The sequence below is a fragment of the Sarcophilus harrisii genome, chromosome 3 (genome assembly GCF_902635505.1).
Source record: "Sarcophilus harrisii chromosome 3, mSarHar1.11, whole genome shotgun sequence".
In the NCBI taxonomy this organism is placed as follows: domain Eukaryota; kingdom Metazoa; phylum Chordata; class Mammalia; order Dasyuromorphia; family Dasyuridae; genus Sarcophilus; species Sarcophilus harrisii.
Genome location: NC_045428.1, coordinates 550,705,886 through 550,727,340, shown reverse-complemented (window position 1 = coordinate 550,727,340; position 21,455 = coordinate 550,705,886). Strand labels below are relative to the sequence as shown.

The window sequence follows — 21,455 nt, the reverse complement described above, 5'->3', positions numbered from 1 at the left end:
TAGGGTACCAGGCTGATGATCCCTGATTGGGAAATCCAAGCAAAGTCATGGGGAATTATTTTCCCAAACTATATAGGCATAAGAAATATAGACACTAGGGAAAGGAAGTCTAGCCAGGAAGGTATGCACAGTCTTTCAACATGGTGACTGACTTAGATCTGCAATAGTTTACTAGGCCAAGAAGTTTCAGATCTAGTATAGAGTGACCTAGCACTGTGGAGGGAGCAGAAACAGGCACCAACTGGCAGTTCTGTCATTTGTGCCCCAGAGCAGGGAAGACACAAGGAGGTAACTGCAGCTGTGTGGCTTTAACCTCATTATCCAGTCTCAGATCTAACCCCCCAGCCCACTCTGGAACCTGTAAACAGAGCAAGGGGCTCAAACCAAGGGAAAAATTGTAGTTCTGTCACTCCAAACCTATAAAGTCTTCCAATTGAATTGACAATGCCTGAGGCCAATACTCCCAGTCTACTAGTGCTCCAGCTTGGGGCAAGGCATAGTGGTGTTGCCTTGAGTTTGGAACTCACAAAGCTCAGGTTTAAGAAGCCAGTGATCAAACTTTGCTCTGGATCAGCAAGCATTTATAAATCGTCAAACATTTCTTAAGCACTTGCTATATGCTAGACACTGTACTAAGCACTGGATTAAATAGTTTCAGGTATTCTGAAAGTTTGTAAGTATCTAAGACTGAGCCACCTTATGAGAGCCTTGAATACCCAGAGAAAGTAATATCAGAAGCAAACAAGTGCACAGAAGCTGGCTTTAACACAGAGTTCCAATTCAAGAAGTAAGACTGGAAGAGTTTTTTTGGTTTGTTTTTTTGTTTGTTTTTTAAGAAAAAAAAAATCTATCCTAAAAAGATACTATGGTGACAGGGACACTCAAAACACAAACCCAGAAGAAGAGAATGACTCTAAAACATTTATGAATAAAACTTCAAAGAACATATATTCAACTAGAATTCCTGGAAGAAATAAAGTTTTAGAAAGTTAAAATGTTAAAAATTATTTAAAATGTAAATGAGAGCACTAGAAGATAAAATGAGAAATGTAAAAGAGATGGAGAAAAGATTTAAAAGGAGGATTAATTAACATTTTAGGTACAAACTATTAGATTCCTTGAAATTCAGAATAGATTAAATGTCAAATTAATCATTAGACTATCTAAAGGCCATGAACACTGTCTCCCTTCCTCCACCCTCCCCACATAGCTAGATATATTTTTTTAGGAATCATTTAAGAAAACTGTCCATAGCTTATAGGCAAAACAAATCAAAACAAAACTTCAAATAGCCAAAAAAGAATGTACCTAAGGTGCCATATCAGAATCACAAAAGATTTAGCAGCCATCATTATAAAACAGCAGAAAGGTTGGTAATCATTATTCTAGAATTCAAAGGATAGAATATTTATAATAAAAAAGAATTTGCCCAACAAAATTGAGTTTAATCCTACAGGGAAAATGGACCTTTAATGAAAAACTGGAATCCAAATATTCCTGATGAAAAGATCATAGCTTAGTAGAAATTCTGAAATATGTAGTATTTCTAGAAACTACAATGGATGAGCACATAATATACATGCACTGAATAATATAGTTTAAAAGAAAACTTAAAAAATTAAATAAGTTTCAAGGAGAAATAAACAGCAAAAAATAGCAGGGGACTTCAATGTATCCCTTCCAATCTAGGCAGATCTAACAAAAACAAAAACAAAAAAATAATGAAATTAAAAGACCTGATCACAATTTTAGAAAAGTTAGATTTGACAGCTATTCAGTGAGATGAGAATTAAAAAAGTATACGTATTTCTCAATGTATGGTATCTTTACAAAAACTGGCTAGTATTATAGTAGTATATAAAAACCTCATGGACAAATGTCAAAAAAGCAGAAATATTAAACATTTTTACTGGTTGCAACAATGATATTCCATAAAGGGTCACTAAAGCAATGATTCAAAATAATTGTAGAATTTTTTTGTAGAATTTTGTATTTGCAGAATTGTAGAATAAATAACTTAATTGTAAGTAATTGGCAATTTCAAAAGACAAACAAAAACAAAAAAACAAATAAAAGAAACAGATAATTTCGTTAATAATAGTAGCAATGAGAATAATGACAAAATGTTGGGATGTAACCAAAGCAGTGCTTAGGGAAAATGTTTTAAATAACTAAATACTTTCATCAACAAAAGAGTGAAAGAACAGATCAACAAACTGGGCATTCAATTAAAAAAAAAAAAGCAACACATTTTAAAATCCAATTAAATACCAAAATAGAAATCCTAAAAAAAATCAAAGATTTAAAAAATTGAAAATACTTAATCCTTAAACATAGCAAAACTCATGGAATTAATAAAATTAGGAGCTGGCTTTTCACGAAAAACTAATAAATAGAATAAAATAGAAAAAAATAATCATTAAAAGATAAATCACTGACTTTTTTAAAAAAGAAAAATTACCTGTTTGAAACAGTTTGAAAAAAGTGAATTAACAAAGGAAATGAAATAAAGAAAATTATTAGAAAATCTTTATCCAGTAATATGCCAATAAAAAGGACAATCTAAATGAAATATATGAATATGTAAATGTGCCCAGATTACCAGAACAAGAAATAGAGACTTTAATCTCTCAAAAAAAGAAATTGAACAAGCTATGTAAGTGAACCTTCCAAAGGGGTAAAAATACCTGGGACAAGATGAAATTATAAGTAAATTCTATCAAGTATTCAAAGAACAACTTTAATATCACATACACTGCTTGAAAAAATTGGGTTTCCACCAAATTCCTTCTATAATACAAATATTGTCTTGATATCTAAACCTACTAAAGTCAATAAGAAAATGTATAGACCATATTGACATGAATATTGGTGCAAAAATTAAAAATATTAACAAAGAGATAGAGTGATATATAACAAAGATTTTACATATATATATATATATATATATATATATATATATATATATATAATGACCAGAACCAATAGTGGTTGGTTCATTATTAGAAAAGCTACAAAAATAACTGTTCATGTTAATAACAAGAACAATAAAAATAATGTGATTATATCAATAGATGAAGAAAAAGCTTTTGACAGCATACAATAACTGAATTTATAATACTAGAAAACAAAGAAATAAATGGAGTTTTCCTTAATATAAGTAATATCTATCTAAAAACAAGGAGTTGTATGTGTGTGTGTGTGTGTGTATGTATGTGTATAAAGATATATATAAAGGGATAAACTAGAGGATTTTCCAACAAGATCAGGATTCAAGCAAGGATGTTCATTATTGTGATCTGATCTAGTGCTCAAAATATTGGTGGCAGCAATAAGACAAGAAAAAAAATTGAGGGTGAATTAGCATAGGCAAAAAGGAAAATAATTATCACTTTTTGCAGGTTACATGATGGTTTACTTACAAAATCCACAAAGTCACCTAAAGTGAAATGAAACAATTGAAAACTTCAGTAAAGTTGCAGCACATAAAGTAAATCCAGATAGAACATCAGGAATATATGGAAAACAAAATTCCATTTTAAATAGCTATATAAATTTGTGCACAATCAAATATCATGCAGTTTACTTTAGAAGATAAATAAGTGGGGCAATATGTTTGATGTAAATTTCTCTGATAAAAGTCATTTCTAAGATATATAAGGTATTGATTCAAATCTATAAGGATAAGAGTCATTCTTCATTGGATAAATGATCAAGGATATGAATAAGTGATTTTCTTAGGAGTTATCAATATCTCAAGTTATCAACAGCATAGGAAAAATGCGCCAAATAATTAATTAGAGAAATAAAAATTAAAAGAAATCTGGGATTCTAGCTCATACCCATCAGATTGGCAAAAGGAATAACAAATGTTGAAGGGGGGGGAGGGCAAAGCTACAGGAAAACAGGTGCATTAATGTATTGTTAGTAGAGATGTGAATTGATCTAGCCATTCTATAAAGCAATTTGGAATTGTTTCCCCAAAATTACTAACTATACTTACTCTTTATTCCTGCAATAATACCATACTACTAGTCTTTAGAATCCTCAAAAGAGCAAAAAAAAAAAAAAAAAAAAAAAAAAAAAAAAAAAAAAAAAAAAAAAGAAAAGAAAAGAAAGAAAAGGACCTATATGTAAAAAAAAATTTTTTTGTTGTCAAAAATCTGGAAACTAAAGGAATATTCATTAATTGGGGAATGGCAAAACAATTGTTACATGAACATAATTATTATTCTGTTAAAAAATGAGAAAGGAATAGATTCAGAGGCTCCTGGAAAACTATAAATTAATGCAGACTGGAGTGAGCAAAACAATTTATAACAACATTGTAAAAACAACTTTTGAAAGACTTAAGAACTCTGTTCAACATAACAACCATCCATGATTCCAGAGGACCCACAATGAAATATGCTTTTTACCTCCTGACAGAGAAGTAGATGATAGACAGCCTAAGACATAAATATTTTGGACATGGCCAATCCAGGAATTGTTTTGCTTGATTATGCCTATTTACTACAATGATTTTATTTTGTTTTTTTTCAATAAGGGTGGGGAAGTAAGAAATTTAGGAAATGGATTTTTGTTAATTGACAAAATTTTTTTAAGGTTACTGAAGAAAAACCCTTAAATTTACCTCTTTGTAACTTCTACTCCCTAATTCTTCCCTCTGGGGTCAAAACAATTATTCCTTTTTACATAGGAAACTCCCTCAAATAATTGAAGACAACTATAATGTCTCCAAGTTATCTTTTTTTCTAAACATAGCTAAACATAGATCCAAGGTTTTCATCAACCTGGTTGTCAAGATCTGATTTGAGAGAGCTGGTTTGAAACAGGAGATAAGGTGACCACGTGGTTACTCTGAAAAAGGAAGGTAATGGTCCCATTCTAGTCTATCTTTGTCAGACCATATCTGGAGCAATTATACTAAAGACTAAAAATACTTGATCAGGAGTATTTTTTTGTGGGGGTCACTTATTCACTGTAAGTTTTTGCATGAGTCCCTTCCATTTTCTTTAAAGTTTCATCCAGTTTTGATAATTTATGATGGCCCTAGGCATTACATTTTAATCGGAACAATGACAAACTAGAGCATGTTTACAAGAGGAGAAACCACTATGTGTAAATGGGGGCTGGGAGTGACAGGTAGGATACACATGAGACCATACAGAGTTGAGGAACAACTTGGGAAACCAGTAGGTTTTCTTCTGAACAGATTTGCAATATCATAGCTATATTGAATTATCTGAAGGATAATGAGTCAAAGTTTTGTGGACGCAGATGCTGGAAAGAAGGAAACATTTTCTGACAAAGAGTCCTCCAGGGAAACAAACAACCTGGACGACCTTACAAAGCAGTTTGCTCCTACTCTCATTTTGGTGTTGAGACAAAAGCTGCAGCACTATTTGTAGGGAAATTCTGGCCAGTTAGGAGTTTGGACTAGATTAGAGACTCTTAACCTTGGGTCATGGAGATCTTTAATAGTCTAGTGAAGCTTATGGATCCCTTCTGAAAATAATGTTTTTAAATGCATGAAATATATAAAATTACAAAAGAAATCAATTATATTAAAATAAGGTTATAGTTGGATTTAAAAAAAAAATCTCTGGGTTAAAACTTTCAGATCCCTTCCAGAATCTTTTTGATTGTGATTTCTCATTTGCTTTCTTTCCCCTGCCTCATGAATTTTTCCTTTTCCTTCCTTTCCTTCCTTCTTACCTGAATTCCATTTTCCTTTTTTCTTTTATCCCCATGAGCTATTTTCTCTTTCTTTTTCTTTGCTTTCTCTCTGTCTCTCCTTCCACTATTCTGAAAAACACTCAGGGCACTAGCAGGAACTGTATGCCTGAATTATAGGTGGCTCATGATGCCACAGAACTCTGCGCCAAGACCACTCTGCAGGCAGTCTGAAAAAGGAGAGAAATGAAAGCGTGGAAGTCCAGCTGGAGGCTGAGGCAGTACGTGTTCCACTATGGTGCAGGGTTCTGGCAGAGCTGCATGACATGGAGAACATGGAAAAATCCATGGAAGCCCATTCCTGGACAGATGGCAAACCTAGCAGTGGGTACTAGATCCTATGTGAATACTTGAACTGGGTTGGATTCAAGTGCTCTCTTTGGCTCTATATTGAATTCCCACCTCCCATTCCTTGTGGCTCTTAACCATTGTCCTCATCCATGAGCTTCAGTACTAAGGCTATCTTGCCAAGTTTCCTATTTCAAATTCTTGGACCAAATTCTCAGATTTTATGCCTATGTGGGCAAAATTATTATTGTACCAAATATTTAAGTGAGTATATAATAACTCCTGTATGCTACAAAGTCCTGAAATCTCTTAAAAGTATTTAGATCATAGATTTAGAGCTGAAAAGCCTTGGAATCCACCAAGCCCAACTTCATGCCTCTTCCCCATTTTAGGGGGAAAGGAAATGAGATGAGGTGAACTTATTGGCCAAATGAGGGAGGTAAACTTATGAACCAAAGTCTCATAGATAGTAAGACCAAACTGGATTAAAACCATTACACCACAAATGACGTTTTTAGATTGCATTTTATACTCACAATAATTCAGGCCCCAAATACTTGTTCAATTATCTATGCATTTCAAACATAAAGGATGTGGGGGCTTAACTTTTCTGGAGAATTATCCCAACATTTCACCTCAACATTTCCTCAGATACTCTGGCTATCACTGAGATGCAAAGCTCAGTCAGTGTTCAGATGTTAGGTTTGTGGTACTCATTTCTTCTGCTTCCTCAGCTTCCTTTCTCATGAGTCAAGTTGGATACTCCCTCCGCCCCCCAGTTACCTTTGTGTTTTTCTCTGTCTCCAGATCTATTCACCCCATCTCCTTGCTGTTTCTAGGTGCTTTCAGTGACTATCCATTTCCCACTCACTTTGGTGCCCACGTCAGATGTCCAAGAAGCTGCTGAGAACAACTGTCTCCTCTCCCCAAGGAATTGTGCCCTCCCACTCCCCCTACCATGTGCTGGAGACTGCTGAACATCAGAGCTCGTGGGCTGGAGTGGACCAGCAGATGGGGGAGTGAGGGTGACTGGCTGCTGGACTGCTGGGCTGGGCAGGGTCTCAGGCAAGCTCTTCTCCCTGGGCATTGCCTCTTTCCAGGCATCTGGACCACATTGTTGGGTCTGTCAAAGAATGGGAGAGAGGGGTGGTCTCTTTAGGAGTTTCCCCTGTCCCTCCCACCTTATACTTAGGTACTTCTGCTGAAAACGGAACTCCAAGCATGAGGACAAAACTTCTGGGTTAAGAAATTAACAAGGTCTTCCTGGAGAGACTTACACGAACTGATGCTGAGTGAAATGAGCAGGACCAGGAGATCATTATATACTTCAACAACAATACTAGATGATAACCAGTTCTGATGGATCAGGCCATCCTCAGCAATGAGATCAACCAAATCATTTCTAATGGAGCAGTAATGAACTGAACCAGCTATGCCCAGAAAAATAACTCTGGGAGATGACTAAAAACCATTACATTGAATTCCCAATCCCTATATTTATGCACACCTGCATTTTTGATTTCCTTCACAAGCTAATTGTACAATAATTCAGAGTCTGATTCTTTTTGTACAGCAAAATAATGTTTTGGTCATGTATACTTATTGTGTATCTAAGTTATATTTTAATATATTTAACATCTACTGGTCATCCTGCCATTTAGGGGAGGGGGTGGGGGGGTAAGAGGTGAAAAATTGGAACAAGAGGTTTGGCAATTGTTAATGCTGTAAAGTTACCCATGTATATATCCTGTAAATAAAAGGCTATTAAATTTAAAAAAAAAAAAAAAAAAAAAAGAAAAGTTCGCAACCATTGCCAATTATTTGTACAAGACTGGATGTTCAAAATGATGACACTGAACTATCTCAAGGAATTAAATAAATATGAAAAAAATCTTTATGTTCAAGATAAAAAAAAAAAAAAAAAAAAAGAAATTAACAAGGTCTTTGAAATCCAGACTCTCTTAGTCCAGAGATGTATATTAGTAGACCTATTATTTTCCTTGCCCTGCTCCTCTCTGGATAAATGATACCTAAAAGGCTTTTGAAAAACCTAGGCAGATTCAAATAATTCAGCCTATGCAGTATCACATTGGGAGAAAGATTGCCAAGTTGGGTGTGACAGCCTATGTATTTGGTGGCTATCCGAGGAGACCTCAGGGACTGGCTAACTCACCACTGGTGAAGCAGGCTGTAATTGGAGGATGACAGCTGATGTGTGCTGGAACCTGCGTTGGGGTGTGTGGAGCAGGCCCTCAGAATGTCCATTCTGGGGTCCAGCCTCTGGGCTGGATGGCTGCCCCTGCTGGCTGTTGCTAGGTTTATGCTGATTGGTAGGAGGACACTGCAGTGGGAGGGTAGGGATTGCTGAGCCTAGTGACATGGCATGAACTTCAGGGCTGGACTGTATGGCAACTCCTGGCAGAGCTGATGCAAGCTGGGACTGGGAATGTGGTTGGGGCCGGGACTGTTGGGACTGTTGCTGTGACTGCTGCTGCTGCTGTAGAGATGGCTGCTGCTGCTGCTGCTGCTGCTGCTGCTGCTGCTGCTGCTGGATGACAAACTGGGGTTGCAGATGCTTTGATGGGGACTGTGGAAGGAGTTGATGTGGCTGCAGCTGGGTGTAGGCTGGTGAGGAGAAAGATTCAAGTTAGGCAGCTTGTCAATTCAGCTTTGCTTTTCATTTGTCGTCTTCTCTGATTCCCAACACTTCCATCCCAATTTCATATCCCCTTCCTTTCCTCATAGAGTCCAAAAGTCTAGTCTGTTCCCTGACATGGCTACATTTCCATTCTTGTAGATATTTCCCTGATATTTATGTACTGACTTCCTCAAGTGGCTTGCTGATCACCTCCCCTGCCCATTTTCAAAGTTCATTTCCTCTCACCCCATCCTAGTGATTGCTCTGGAGTCCAAGACAGTTGCAATGCTGTCTTATTAGGTGGTACTGCTCATTTGGGACTTACCATATATTGCTTTTGGTTAGTTGTCTTTTCATATATATTTTACTGTATCTTATCTCCTCAATGAAAGGAGTTCTTATGGGTCATCACCTTCTCAAACTTCTTTGTGTCTCCCTCAATGCCCAGCCTGGGGCACTGGCACACAGCAGGCCTGTGACAGACTGCCTCTACTCCATGCTCTTGCCCTGGGGCTATCAAAGGCATCTAGTGAGCTTGGGTGGATGAGTACTGGACTTGGCCCTTTCATGTCTGCCTCTCCACAGACAGACTGACTCCCAGTTAGAGGTTTGCAGAGCTCTGTGGCCATGTATAGATACTTTAAGAGATTTCCAAATGACTAATTATAATCGTATGCACAAAGTGAACAAGTGTCAACTTAAATTCTAGTGCTCCTAGTCAAAATTTCAGAAAAGATTCTGAATGCAAAATAAGTTTTCAATATTCTCAGGAAAGGCCAGGATCACTAGGAAAATGTCTATGTTCACAACCACATCTTTATAATCTAGGACTAAAATCTCAGAGAAAAAGAACTAACTGGTTCAAAGAATTAAACATCAACAAAAACCATATAAAAAGTAGAAGTGAAAGGAATACTATCTCAGTAGTGAAGAGAAGTAAATTTTTTATCCATTGTAAAAATGGAAGAATCAAAGTTAAAATCATGGCAAATATATTTTGATTGCAATTAAAAATGTATGCAATTAAAGATACTACCAAAGTAAGAAAAATAAAAGATTGGTGAAAATCTTCAGAGTAAATATAGAAGATTAAAAAAATCAATCTGTTGAATCTCTACATAATGATATAAATTTATAAGGGTGAATCTACTTGGCGTAGGTCCATCAGAAGATGTCACTTTTCTTGCCCCACCCAATCACAAGATTTGAAAAAGAAAAGATCTCTGAGGTAACCTAGTCTAATCCATGTGGGAAAAGAATACTCCCTATATTGTACCTGACAAGTGGCTATTTGGCCTTTGAATAAACACTTCCTAGGAAAGGAGAGCCCAATACCTGTGGAAGTAGTCCCAAACTGTTAGGAAGCTCCTGACTTCCAGCTTAGATTGACCTCTGTATAGCTTCTGTCTCTCACTCCTCATTTTGTCTTTTGGGCCTAGACAAAGCAAGGTAAGTCCCTCTTTCACATGATACCCTTTCCAATACTTGATTACACACACACACACACATATATATATATAGTTACATAGAAAACATTTTTTTAAACATTTGTTTTTAAAACTTTTGAGTTCAGTTTTTCTCTCCTCTTCTCTCCTTCATTGAAAAGGTACTTGAAAACACTGATTATTTTCCCTCCAAGACTTTCTCTAGCTTAAACAAACCCAGATCCTGCAACTAAAAGTTATACAGCATGGACTAGAAGCTTTTCACTATCCTGCCTGCCCTCCACTTCAGTTTTTCTCTCCTCTTCTCTCCTTCATTGAAAAGGCACTTGAAAACACGGATTATTTTCCCTCCGAGACTTTCTCTAGGTTAAACAAACCCAGATCCTGCAACTAAAAGTTATATAGCATGGACTAGAAGCTTTTCATTATCCTGCCTGGCCTCCGCTACACTCTCTCCAGCTTCTACATGTCCTTAGGCACAGTCCAAGCTCAAAGCCACACACAATACTTGGGTAAGCATGAGAGCAGAGTACAGTGAACCTCTCACCTACCCATTCATGGAAGTTATGCCCTGCACAGTGGAGCATAAGATTTCATTAGGAGCTCATGGTCTAAGAAAGCTACTAGATGCTTTTTAAATCAGCTGTCTTACCAAGTCTCCTCTATCTTTATGTAGGAGTCTTTTGTGTAAGACTTCACATTTACTCCTAGTGAATTTCATCTTACTAGATTCATTCAATTGGGCTCAACAGCCTGTTGAGATTCTTTTGGATCCTTATTCTTCCATCTACTGTCATGTGATCCTTAGGGTTCTATTGCTTCTCAGGCTGCTTACTTATTTGTGTATATATTATGTGTTGTTGTATCTCCCTCATTCCCCACAGCCTCCATTAGAATGTAAACTCCTTCAAGATGAAATATTTCACATTCATTCTTCTATTACCTTGTGCCCTGTGTGAAGTAGCCACTTAGAAAATATTTGTTGAAATGAGGTGATTCTGGCAATTCCAATAGATTTGTGATGGAGAGAACCATCTGCATTCAGAAAGAGGACTATGGGGACCGAATATGGATCACAACATAGTATTTTCACCTTTTTTGTTGTTGTTTGCTTGTTTTCTCTTTTTTTGATTTGATTTTTCTTGTATAGTATGATAAATGTGAAAATATGTTCAGAAGAATTGAGCCATGTTTAACCTATATAAGATTACATGCTATCTAGGTAAGGCAGGAAGTGAGGAGGCTGGGAGAAAAATTTAGTACACAAGATTTTGCAAGGGTGAATGTTGAAAACTATCTTTGTATGTATTTTGAAAATAAAAAGCTATTATTAAAGTAAAAAAGTTCAAATCAAAAATAATTTGTTGAATTTTTATCAGCATACAATTTACAAAAAAGGAAACATGTTAAACTATAACTTGAAAATGTTCAACTTTATTATCAAAAAATGAAAATAGCTCAGATAACAACTTATATCTATCAAAAATCAAAAAAGTAACAAAAACAATGTGGGCAAGTAGGAAATATGGTATGGAAGAGATGAAATCATAGCTTTGAAATATTCTAGCTGTGGGCCCCAGCATAAGTCTGTCTAGGCCTCAGTCTTTTCATATCCACAAAACCATTTCTATTAACACTATTATTGCAGCACTGTCGTGTGTTTATTCTTTTGTAAACCATCTTCATATTATCATCATCTGTAATTGTATTATGTATATATTTATCTATGTATCTTTGAGGAGGACACAAGCCTTTGTCTTTGCAGCAGGAAAGTAGCACCCACCAGCTTTGTCCCTCTCTCTCCAATGTTTCTACGTTTTTGTTTTGTTTTGTTTTGTTTTTTGGGGAAGTTTCTTCAAGCCTCAGAGAGATTTACTTTGTCTAATCCTAGTCACCAGGAAGGATAAAAGTTGAGTAAGAAATCAGAAAGATGAGTAGAAAAAAAATTTTTTTCCACAGACCCTCAAATAGTCTATTGGGAGGGCATATGCCTGCACCGTGAATTAGGTAAGAATTTGGTTTAATCACCCTCACTTGACTGGAAGAGAAGACTGGTTGAGTCCAGCAAGTCAGAAATCTTTATAAGTACGTGAAGTTTTTGTGAAACAGATGGGTCCTGACTAAAACAAAAAGACTGGGAATGTGGCAATGTGCCCAATCTCTTTGTGAGTGCTATAACCTGTTTCTGAGGTAGATGAGTAGACAGCAGTAGCAGCAGTCTTTTGTAAGACACCAGCAGCAATGCTCGTGCAGTCACAAGAAAGCTTCCAAGTCTCAAAGGGAGTTAAGAAACCTGAGTAAAGCTGGTTCCATTCACTAGTCCTGAAGGAGACAAGACATCAGTGCTGCAAGGGATCATGAAGCTAAGGACCAATGGAAGGCTCACAACCTAGGAACAATGAGGCAGAGGGACCTGAGCAGAGTATCACAACAAATCGGGACCAGGAATCATACAGATTGGGCAGGTCTTGAGGAGGGAGGGGGCTGACTGACCAGCAACTCTAATCCCAACTGGGAACTCAATCTACTTGGAGAGACCTTAGCTTTAGTTGGGGGCCTCAATAGTCATTATTTCAATGACTTCCTAGCCTGACTCCCTAGCAGTCAATCTTTTCTTTCCCTTGTACTGATGGTGGAAAGTGAAGGGAGCAGCTCAATGCTTGGGAATATTTTAGAGGCAATTTTGTTCAGATACAGATTGGACTTGATAGCCCCTAGAATTCCTCCCAATTCTTGAGATTTGGTGATTCTATGGGAGCAAATCACAATTACCTCTTAAAAACAATTCCTCTAGTGATGGAAAAGGCAGGTGCCCTATTGAAGCTGGAGTCTACAAGCAGGGAAGGCTTTCTGGACTGCATATGGGTCTGGGTACGAATCCTTCTAAAATTTGTGTTTAATTTTTTTTATGTCCTCTGCTTTAGAAGTGGGATGTATATTTGCATGGGAGCTAAGAGGTTCTTGAAAAAAAGTTAGAAACAAGCCAAAGGAGTAATTATTGAAGGGCTTAGAAGAATGGATCTAGTTTGTGTAAACTCAGAGCTTTAGGAATGGGCCAGAGATTGTGTCATATTTCCTTCCTAAACTAAAACTCCATAAAAGCCCTGACAATGACTCAGCTGCATCACACTAGAAATATTTTATACATAATGGGTGTTAATAAAAAAAATTCATTAATAAAATTTTAAATTTAATGGAAGGAAAATGAGAATCCTAATGATTATTATGGATGGGAGGATGATTATGAATAACCAAGAGAAATGTAGAATTACTGAATTCTGTTTTCAACATCAAAGGTAAAGATCTTTGAATCAGGGAAAATAAAACAAAAATGGTTAACAGGAAACTAAGATAAATCATATTATAAGAGAGCATTTGGCTTAATTAACTTAAAACTGTTGGGCTGGACAAAATTGTATTCTATAGCACTGAAAAAACGTGAATAATAACTGTTAAACCATTTATTAGTAATCTCTGGAGAGCATGGAAGAGATGATGAATAGAAGACAGAGATGTTGCAATTTTCAAAAAGAGGAAGAAGACATATTATACAAAATATAGGATGCTGAGCTAGGTGTCAATTTCTAGCAAAATTTTTTATTAGTTAAGCTTTGAGGACCTTATAAGAGTGATGGTCATTAAAAATCATCATGAATATATTAAAAACAAATCATTCTAGATTGAAAATGTTACAACCGGTGCTTCTTTTTTTCCCCATAAAATAGTGAAAGGTAGTTAAGGAGAAAAATAAGCCTAGAGAAAGTCAGATTATCTTGAGTGTTTATAGATGAATTTAGGATAACAAACATAAAATTGAATATATCTTCCAACATTTTTATAAATGGTTTATTTTCATCAATGAATAATAATGGAACCATTATATTTGAACTGTCCAGATGATGATATAAGCCCAAGAAATAATTATTGAAAAGCTTACAAGTCCTCAATATAACTTAATTTAATAAACATGTACTATGTCTTCTATAAAAAAGATACTATAGTTAGCTAAGAACTGGGGATACAAAGACAAACCATTAAGTACTACCCTACACTCAAAGAGTTGCTGGTGGATGGAATGGGAATATAACATGTAGATAGATAAATACAGGATAATTTGAGAAAGAAGAGAGTTCTAGCAGCCAAGGGAAATGAGGAAAAGCTTCAAGTGAGAGGTAACACCTAAGCTAAGTCATAAGAGAAGCAAGAGATTCTAAGAGGTAGAGTTAAAGAGGGATCAAGGAGGAAAGCCTTGATAAGGCTTAAAGATGCAAGATAGACTGTAGAATTTTGGGGAAGAATTAGAAGAAATTTTTATTGGAACAGAGGGGAACAATAGCAAATAAAATTGACCAGACTGAAGAATCTTCTTGAGATGGATAGGCCAGTGAAATAAATATTAATTTGACAGGGGAGAGACTTGAAAAAGACAAACCAATAAGGATATTGTAATAGTCTAGATGAGAGGTAATGAAGGTTAGGAGTGAGACACTGAGAGCAGGAATGGAGAAGGGGACAGAGACAAAAGTCATTGAAGAGGTAGAACTGACTAGATAAAGAGTGACAGAGCAGAGAGTCAAGGATGATTCCAAGGCTTAGGAGATGGGTAAAATGGAAACAATCTCAACAAAAAGGAAAAAAAAAAGTTTGGGAAAAGGGTAGGTTTAGAAGGGAAAATAATGAGTTTGGATTTGGATATTTTCAGTTTGCTATGCCTATGGGACATCCAGGCAGAGATATCTAGCAGTGGCTCCAGTCCCACTGGATGGGGCTAGAGTTTAACAGAAAGTTGGCATAAAGATGATGATGGAACCCACAGAAGCTGAGCAAGTCATATGCACAGAAACCTGAGATAGATAAGGTGAACAGATGGTGATGGTACAGAAGGCTATGCCACACAAACACTGGTTGAAAGAACTAGGGATGTTTAACCTGCAAAGAAAATCCTCTTAAGTATTTAAGTCCATAAGTAAGTGACAGACTGGTATATGGAAAAAAAAAAAAAGATTAGATCTGTTCTGTTTGGTCTTCAGGGGGAAGAATGAGAAGCAATAGATCAAAGTCTCAGAAAGGCAGGCTTTGGTTTGATAAATTTATTTTTATTTTAATTTAACAATTAGAGCTGTCCTAAAATGAAGTTGTTAGGAGAGGACCTAATTAGACTAACTGCATTGTAATTCTTCAGTCTGAGGCCAGATGATCATTATTCAGAGAGTCAAGAATACTAGGATTCCTATTAGAAGTACTTGGTTTCTTAGGTCCTTCTAAATCTGAGTTTCTGTGAACAAGATGGCTTTCTTTTATACAATAGGCTTTAATTTTATAATCGTAAAACCTGAGAAATACAAAAAATATATGATCCTGCTGTGTTTACTACATGTTGGTTTCAGGAAAAAAATTTGACTGGATAGAAGAAAATGCAGCTCTGAAAATTTAAAAATGCATTTTAAATTATGTAAAAAAAGTTCTTAATTTGCCAGTCCTACAAAACAGGCAGTTTGCTGAGTCAAAATTTTTTGAGATCCTGCCTCAGTCACCCAAATGTGTTGGCTATAGTTCCCAGCTTTGATTTGTTTGCAAATTTGATAAGCATGCCATCTATGCTATTTATCTAAATCACTGATAAAAATGCCAAATAGCACAGGGCTAAGCACAGATCTCTGGTATGGAGATAGACACGGAATCATTAAGGATAATCTGAGTCTAATTATTCAACTAGTTTCTCATTTTTCTAAATATATTACCATCTAGTATACATCTTTCTTTTCTAGAAAAACAGCATGAGATAATTCATCAACTACTTCACAAAAATTTAGATGACCTAATGAATTCCTTTTAAAAATCCTATCAAACAAATGGCAGTTCAGAATGATACTTTTAAATCATGGTAGATCTTTGTAATCAACTACTTTTCTAGATATCCACTCACCATCTCTTCAATAACTGAACCTAGAATTCTCCAAATAAAAATCAAGTTCACTAGCCTATAATTTATAGGCTCCAAAGGAAGTACATGTCAGAGGCCATTGAAAGTCCAAGGTAATCATATATCAAGCTCTGATCATCTTGGCAGAGGTCTCTACTTCTGTGCCCATTCACTTCTTTGGGAGGTACAGAGAAGCAGATTCCTGAAGTCTTTTGAGTTTTGCTGTTGACAAACTGCTTCCAATCAGTCTAGTTAGTGTTGAGTAGCTACAACTTATTGTCGTATAAGGGCCTACTGATGTGGTTAACCTGCTAGGCAGGCAAATCCTGGTTTTTCCAAATAATGTCCCTGCCCACAGTTTATGAATGTGAAGATAAACCTACTACTGAAGTGTACCTGTAGAATCAGACATTAGTTCTGCTGTGAGGGAGTTGGTTTTTGGACATTTCTGGTCAGGACAATGAAAAGATGCTACATTCCCTCCAGACAGGGCCTCCAAACCTCCAGGACTTCTTTTATTGTGAAAAACATCTTTTTTTCCCCCCTCTATTTTTTCCCCTTTCAGGAGCAGTCAGATTGCAGGATAAATAAAGGCAGGACTGGTGAATGGGAGAGACCCAGTTTGATCTCAGGACAGTCTCTGTGTAAATATAACTCTATTTATATCTGATATATAACTAATGGTTCTGATAATGATTTGTACTTTTTCTTTACAATATAAGGTGCTACAGCAGGTTAGAGAGAAGAACTGTCCAAGTGAGAAGCCTAGAGATAAAATAGTTGGAGATAACTATAAAATGAAATAACCAATGTAGTTCTTTTGATAGTGACAAGATCCCTCATAAGGATATAGTTTTAGGTGTAATCTAGGGATTCACTTATTGGTTTTTTATGGGTTTCCAATTTCCTCATCTCTTCTATGTTAGGATTCTTACAAGGAGTCAAGTCAGTGGAATTGATGAGATAATGATTCTCTAATTTACATGTACTTAAGTACTTACTATAATTCCACAAGATTCACACCTTTAAGAGAGTATATATAAGGAGGAGCTGTCAAGCCCACTAAAGATCAAGCCCACTAGAGGACAAGCCCACTAAAAGCTCTCGGGGGAGGAGACAGATTCATTCCATCTTCCACCTTTGTGCTGGCTGGAGGCTGAAGCTGAGAGGAAAAGGACTAGCAGCAGGAGCTCTTGGAACCAAAGAGAGAGATAGGCCTCTAAGAAAGCTAACCGGGCCCAAGGAAGGAGACAAGACTTGGAAAGAGACAATAAAGGATTTGGACTTTAACTCCTGGCTGCATTCGGGATGATTACATTGAACTGAAACTAAGGCTGCCTCCAGAAGCCTCCCAAGAAACCTGCTCCCAGAGAACAATATGTTTTAGAGAGAAACATTAGAAGATGTAATGTTACATCTTCTAACTTCAATTGAATAACAAATGCTAGATGAAGGACAACTTGGATGTTCTCCTTTGGAGGTGGGATATCCTCATCATTGAGCTAGGCCACTAATTATCAGTCCAAAAGAGCTTGAATACTGAGTCCCTGATAAATCTCCAAGAAAGTCAGAAACAGAAAGGGTTCATGTACACCAAATTATTCAAAAGCAGTACTGTTTTTGATAGCAAAGACCCAGAAACAGACCAGATGTTCATTTTGGGGGGAATGGCTATGAAAATTATGATATTCAAATGTAATTTTACTATGCCATAAGAAGCAATAAATATGAAGAATTCAGAGAAACCTGGGAAGACTTATATGGGCTGATGCAAAGTAAAGCAAGCAGAATCAAGAAAACAATAGACATAATGACTACAAGCATATAAATGAAAAAGACAATTAAAATGAGCATAGATAATTATAATGATTAAGCTTATCCCCAAAATATAGATGAGAAAATGTACTTTTCTTCTTCTTTGAAGAGTGGGGGGAATATAGGTATGGAACATTATATAAATTCACTTGATATATTGGTTAGTTCTGCTGAATTGCTTTCTTTTTTCCCTCTTTGGTCTTTTTGGTTTTTTGTTATAAGGAATTGCTTCCTTTGTTATGAGGTTAAGGAAGCAGGGAGGGATATATTTCTAAATAAAGGTGATATAAAAGCTAAAATATATCAACACTTATTAAGAAATTTAAAAATACTGAATCATCAATCTGAAAAATCCCAAGGAAATACACAAAATGGAGTGCATAACCTGGTGTTCATACAGATCATGACAGTAGGCCAGGAAGGTCATCTTCTATTCATTGCCACCTCACATATACAGTTCAGATTACACATCTCCTATAGGTTAAATTCATTGTCTATAACTCTGCCATCTGTTCCAGCAAACTGAGTATGAATGGGAGATAGTCCCACATGGCTATATAGATATGGCAAAGTTATAATTTCCTTCTCTTCTTCCTGAAAAGTAGTAACAGGAGGTCTGAAGAGAAAGGAAGGACCAAATGAACACAATTTGCCTCATCCAACCTCTTTTTTTCTGAAACCCTTATAGACCTGTAAGCTCTGGCCTCTATAACTGATATTAGAATTGACAGTCTCAGGAACTAGATCAATAACAGCTAATTGACCTATGTGGGGTCATCTCTTTGCCTCAAAAAGCACTTTAAATATCCTGAAAGACTTTCTGGCTCAGGGATTGGCAAAGGGCCATAGTAGGATACAGCATATGTCTGCTCCAGGCAATGCTTTTGGCAGTGTTAGGAGTACAACAATAGCTGTATTGTGCAACACCAGGCAAGAGACCCTTAACATTATCAGGAAGAAGAAGCTGTTTCCATTTAGGCAGAGTAATTTGTAATGCCTTCCAGTTTGCAGGAGTTGGTTTCTTGGATCATTCTTCAGAACTTTTTCAACTTGCACTCCTGAAAGGAACAGTTGCTTTTTAGGAACCAAGTTCCTAGAGTTTTCAGAGGCTTCCGAATCTGCCCTAGCTAGGATCCAGAACACTTAGTGATGTGCAAGTTCAATTCTGAGAATCAAAACATCAGTGGCTGTGGGTGAGGGACCTTAAGGACTAGTCAGTGAAGTGTTAAGTTGTGATCCTATGGTGTTAGGTAAACTAATTCATAGAATGCCTAGGACCTAAGTAGTATTCTGGGACTGGGAAAATGAGACCTTTTACTTCTCTGAGCTATGCCAATTGTCCTCAGTCCTCTTATATGTGAATAACCATTAAGTGGTGGATATAGTTGACAATGAGATTCAATATGGTCATGTGGTCAGAAGACTGTGGGTAACTAGATAGGCTAAACCTTCCTTAAACTGATCAACTGGGGCATGAATATAGTCCTGAATTAGGATCTAGAAGGGGGCTACCATAATCTCCTGCTCTGCCTGAGCTGGTGAATTTACTAGTTGACAAATGTGAATCAAAAGGCAGGCTTCCCAAAAGCTTAGCTTTATCTTACCTGCGAGAGCTGGCTGTCCATTTGATCACCCTCAACCTCACTGAAAATAATACATTGGGAGAGTTCTGCCTAAAGTCAGTGTTTCTGGGTTAGTTCTAGGTTGGCTGTTTCATGACAGTCAACAAAAGAGAAAGTTAGGAAACACAGCAAGAAGGGAAACAATGGGTATCAGCAAGCTGGTGCCTTGACTCTTGAAAAGCCTCTGCTTAAGACAATATTCTTTTCTTAGTAATAGCATGTTCTTTCCTCACTCTCCTATATTGGTACTGCTGAGGACCTAGACAATGGCACAAGTATTAGCATAGCTAGCTTCTCATTAAACCCAGCTATTCCGCACAGCCTTAGGAGGGCAGGAAATCTCTTACAGGGTCAGTCCTGAAGTGCCACTTTTGCCCTCCCCCCTCACTTTCTACAACATTCCCTTCTCTTTGTCCTAATGATAGTAGTATGCCCTCTAAAATCCATCCTCCCCTAATAGGAAGGACAGCAATCTTATCTTTCCATATATTAAGTAGGAACAGAATTGCCCAGCACCTGAAGCTCTCTCCTTACTTGGCGTTGCTGTCCACAACCAGGCATAACATGCTAGGGTGGCACATTCTTTTACGTTCCAGTCCCTGCTGTTGAGCTGTCCTTCTCTGGGCTATGGTCTTCAGAGAGAGCTCAGCTGATATGATCAGAAAAGCAGCTAACTCTAGGCTAGATCTTAAACACAGCTTCACCATGGCACAGCTGCTTGATTCTGGTACATGCTGCACTCAGAGGCTCCAAAACAGCAGAAATCATAACCCCAGAACAGATACCCTTGGGAAGGACCTTATTATGCTCAACCACAGTAAAGGCGAAGGAAGTGAAAGATGGGGAGCCTCATCACTGTTAACTTCCTCACCTAGCTGACCTGGGTGGGCTCTCCTCTCTCTGCCTCTATTTTTGTCTCTGTCTTTCTCACTGCGTCTCCTTATCTTGCCCAGCCTGGAAGTACAGGGGCACTCATGATCCTTACCTTACTATTAATTGATACAAGAGCTTTTGCCTTGCTCTGTTTCTGACCTGGGCTGGATTGCCTCTCCTTAGGCAATGTGGCACTAATCCTTTCCCAGGGGAAATTTCCCATACAGATACCAAACAGTGCAGATGCTAGATTGGCATAGCCCTCTGAAATTCAAAACTCTAGAGCTCAGGAGATCCACTAGCCAGTCTCCTAAGGTATTTGGGATTATATTACCATGCCCAATTTCTACCTACATTCAAGACACTTAAATCTGAACAATGATATATTAGCTATATTCTTAAAATCTGAGTATTCTGAATATACCAGCTGTATTCCTAATAATCAGAGTATTCTGATAACTCAGTATTCTGATGAGCTGTTGGTCCTGATGGAAGTGACGGTAACATCAGCCTCTCATGTAATCATTTGTTTTCCACTGGGCAATCCTTCCACCCCCATGGCAGGAGCATCACTTCCCTGATACATATGATGCTATACCTCTTTGATCTCCACAGCCCCATTCTCTTTACTGTCATAAGAAAAAGAAGGATTTTTTACTGAAGGCAAAATTCTTTAAATATGTAGATGACAATGTACTAGTATCAATATTTAGACTCCTACAAGGCCTTCTTAGATAAAGCCACTGTATTGCAAAAGAAAGTCATCCATCCAAAATGGAAAAACAGCAGGCAAAAAATGCATACTGCCCAGATTATGACATGAAGCTACATGGGCACTCTATCAAATAAGTACAGTCATATGTGTATCTCAATCAACCAATATAAATGGACAATAAGCTGGACTCAGGATTGAACTGGAGAAGCTAGGGCTCAATAATATTTGAGATTCCAAATTGCTTACCACTACAAAAACCTATTTACTCCTTTTTAAAAAATTATAATAGCTTTTTATTTACAAAACATATACATGGGTAATTTTTTCAACATTGACCCTTGCAAAAACTTCTGTTCCAAATTTTCCCTTCCTCCCCACCCCCTCCCCTAGATGGCAAGTA

General features: G+C 37.0%; 1 protein-coding gene across 5 annotated transcripts in view; it reads right to left on the bottom strand.

The window, feature by feature from the left end:
* The window catches only part of PHC2 (polyhomeotic homolog 2), a 145,834-nt gene that overhangs the window by 28,832 nt on the left and 95,547 nt on the right, over positions 1-21,455 (bottom strand). For all 5 annotated transcript variants that reach the window (XM_031962370.1, XM_031962369.1, XM_031962368.1 and 2 more), the window contains 2 exons: positions 8,198-8,649; positions 6,982-7,147 (listed from right to left, as the gene is read on the bottom strand). In XM_031962370.1, the coding sequence (XP_031818230.1) occupies positions 6,982-7,147; positions 8,198-8,649 (618 nt within the window). The remainder of the gene's footprint in view (positions 1-6,981; positions 7,148-8,197; positions 8,650-21,455) is intronic.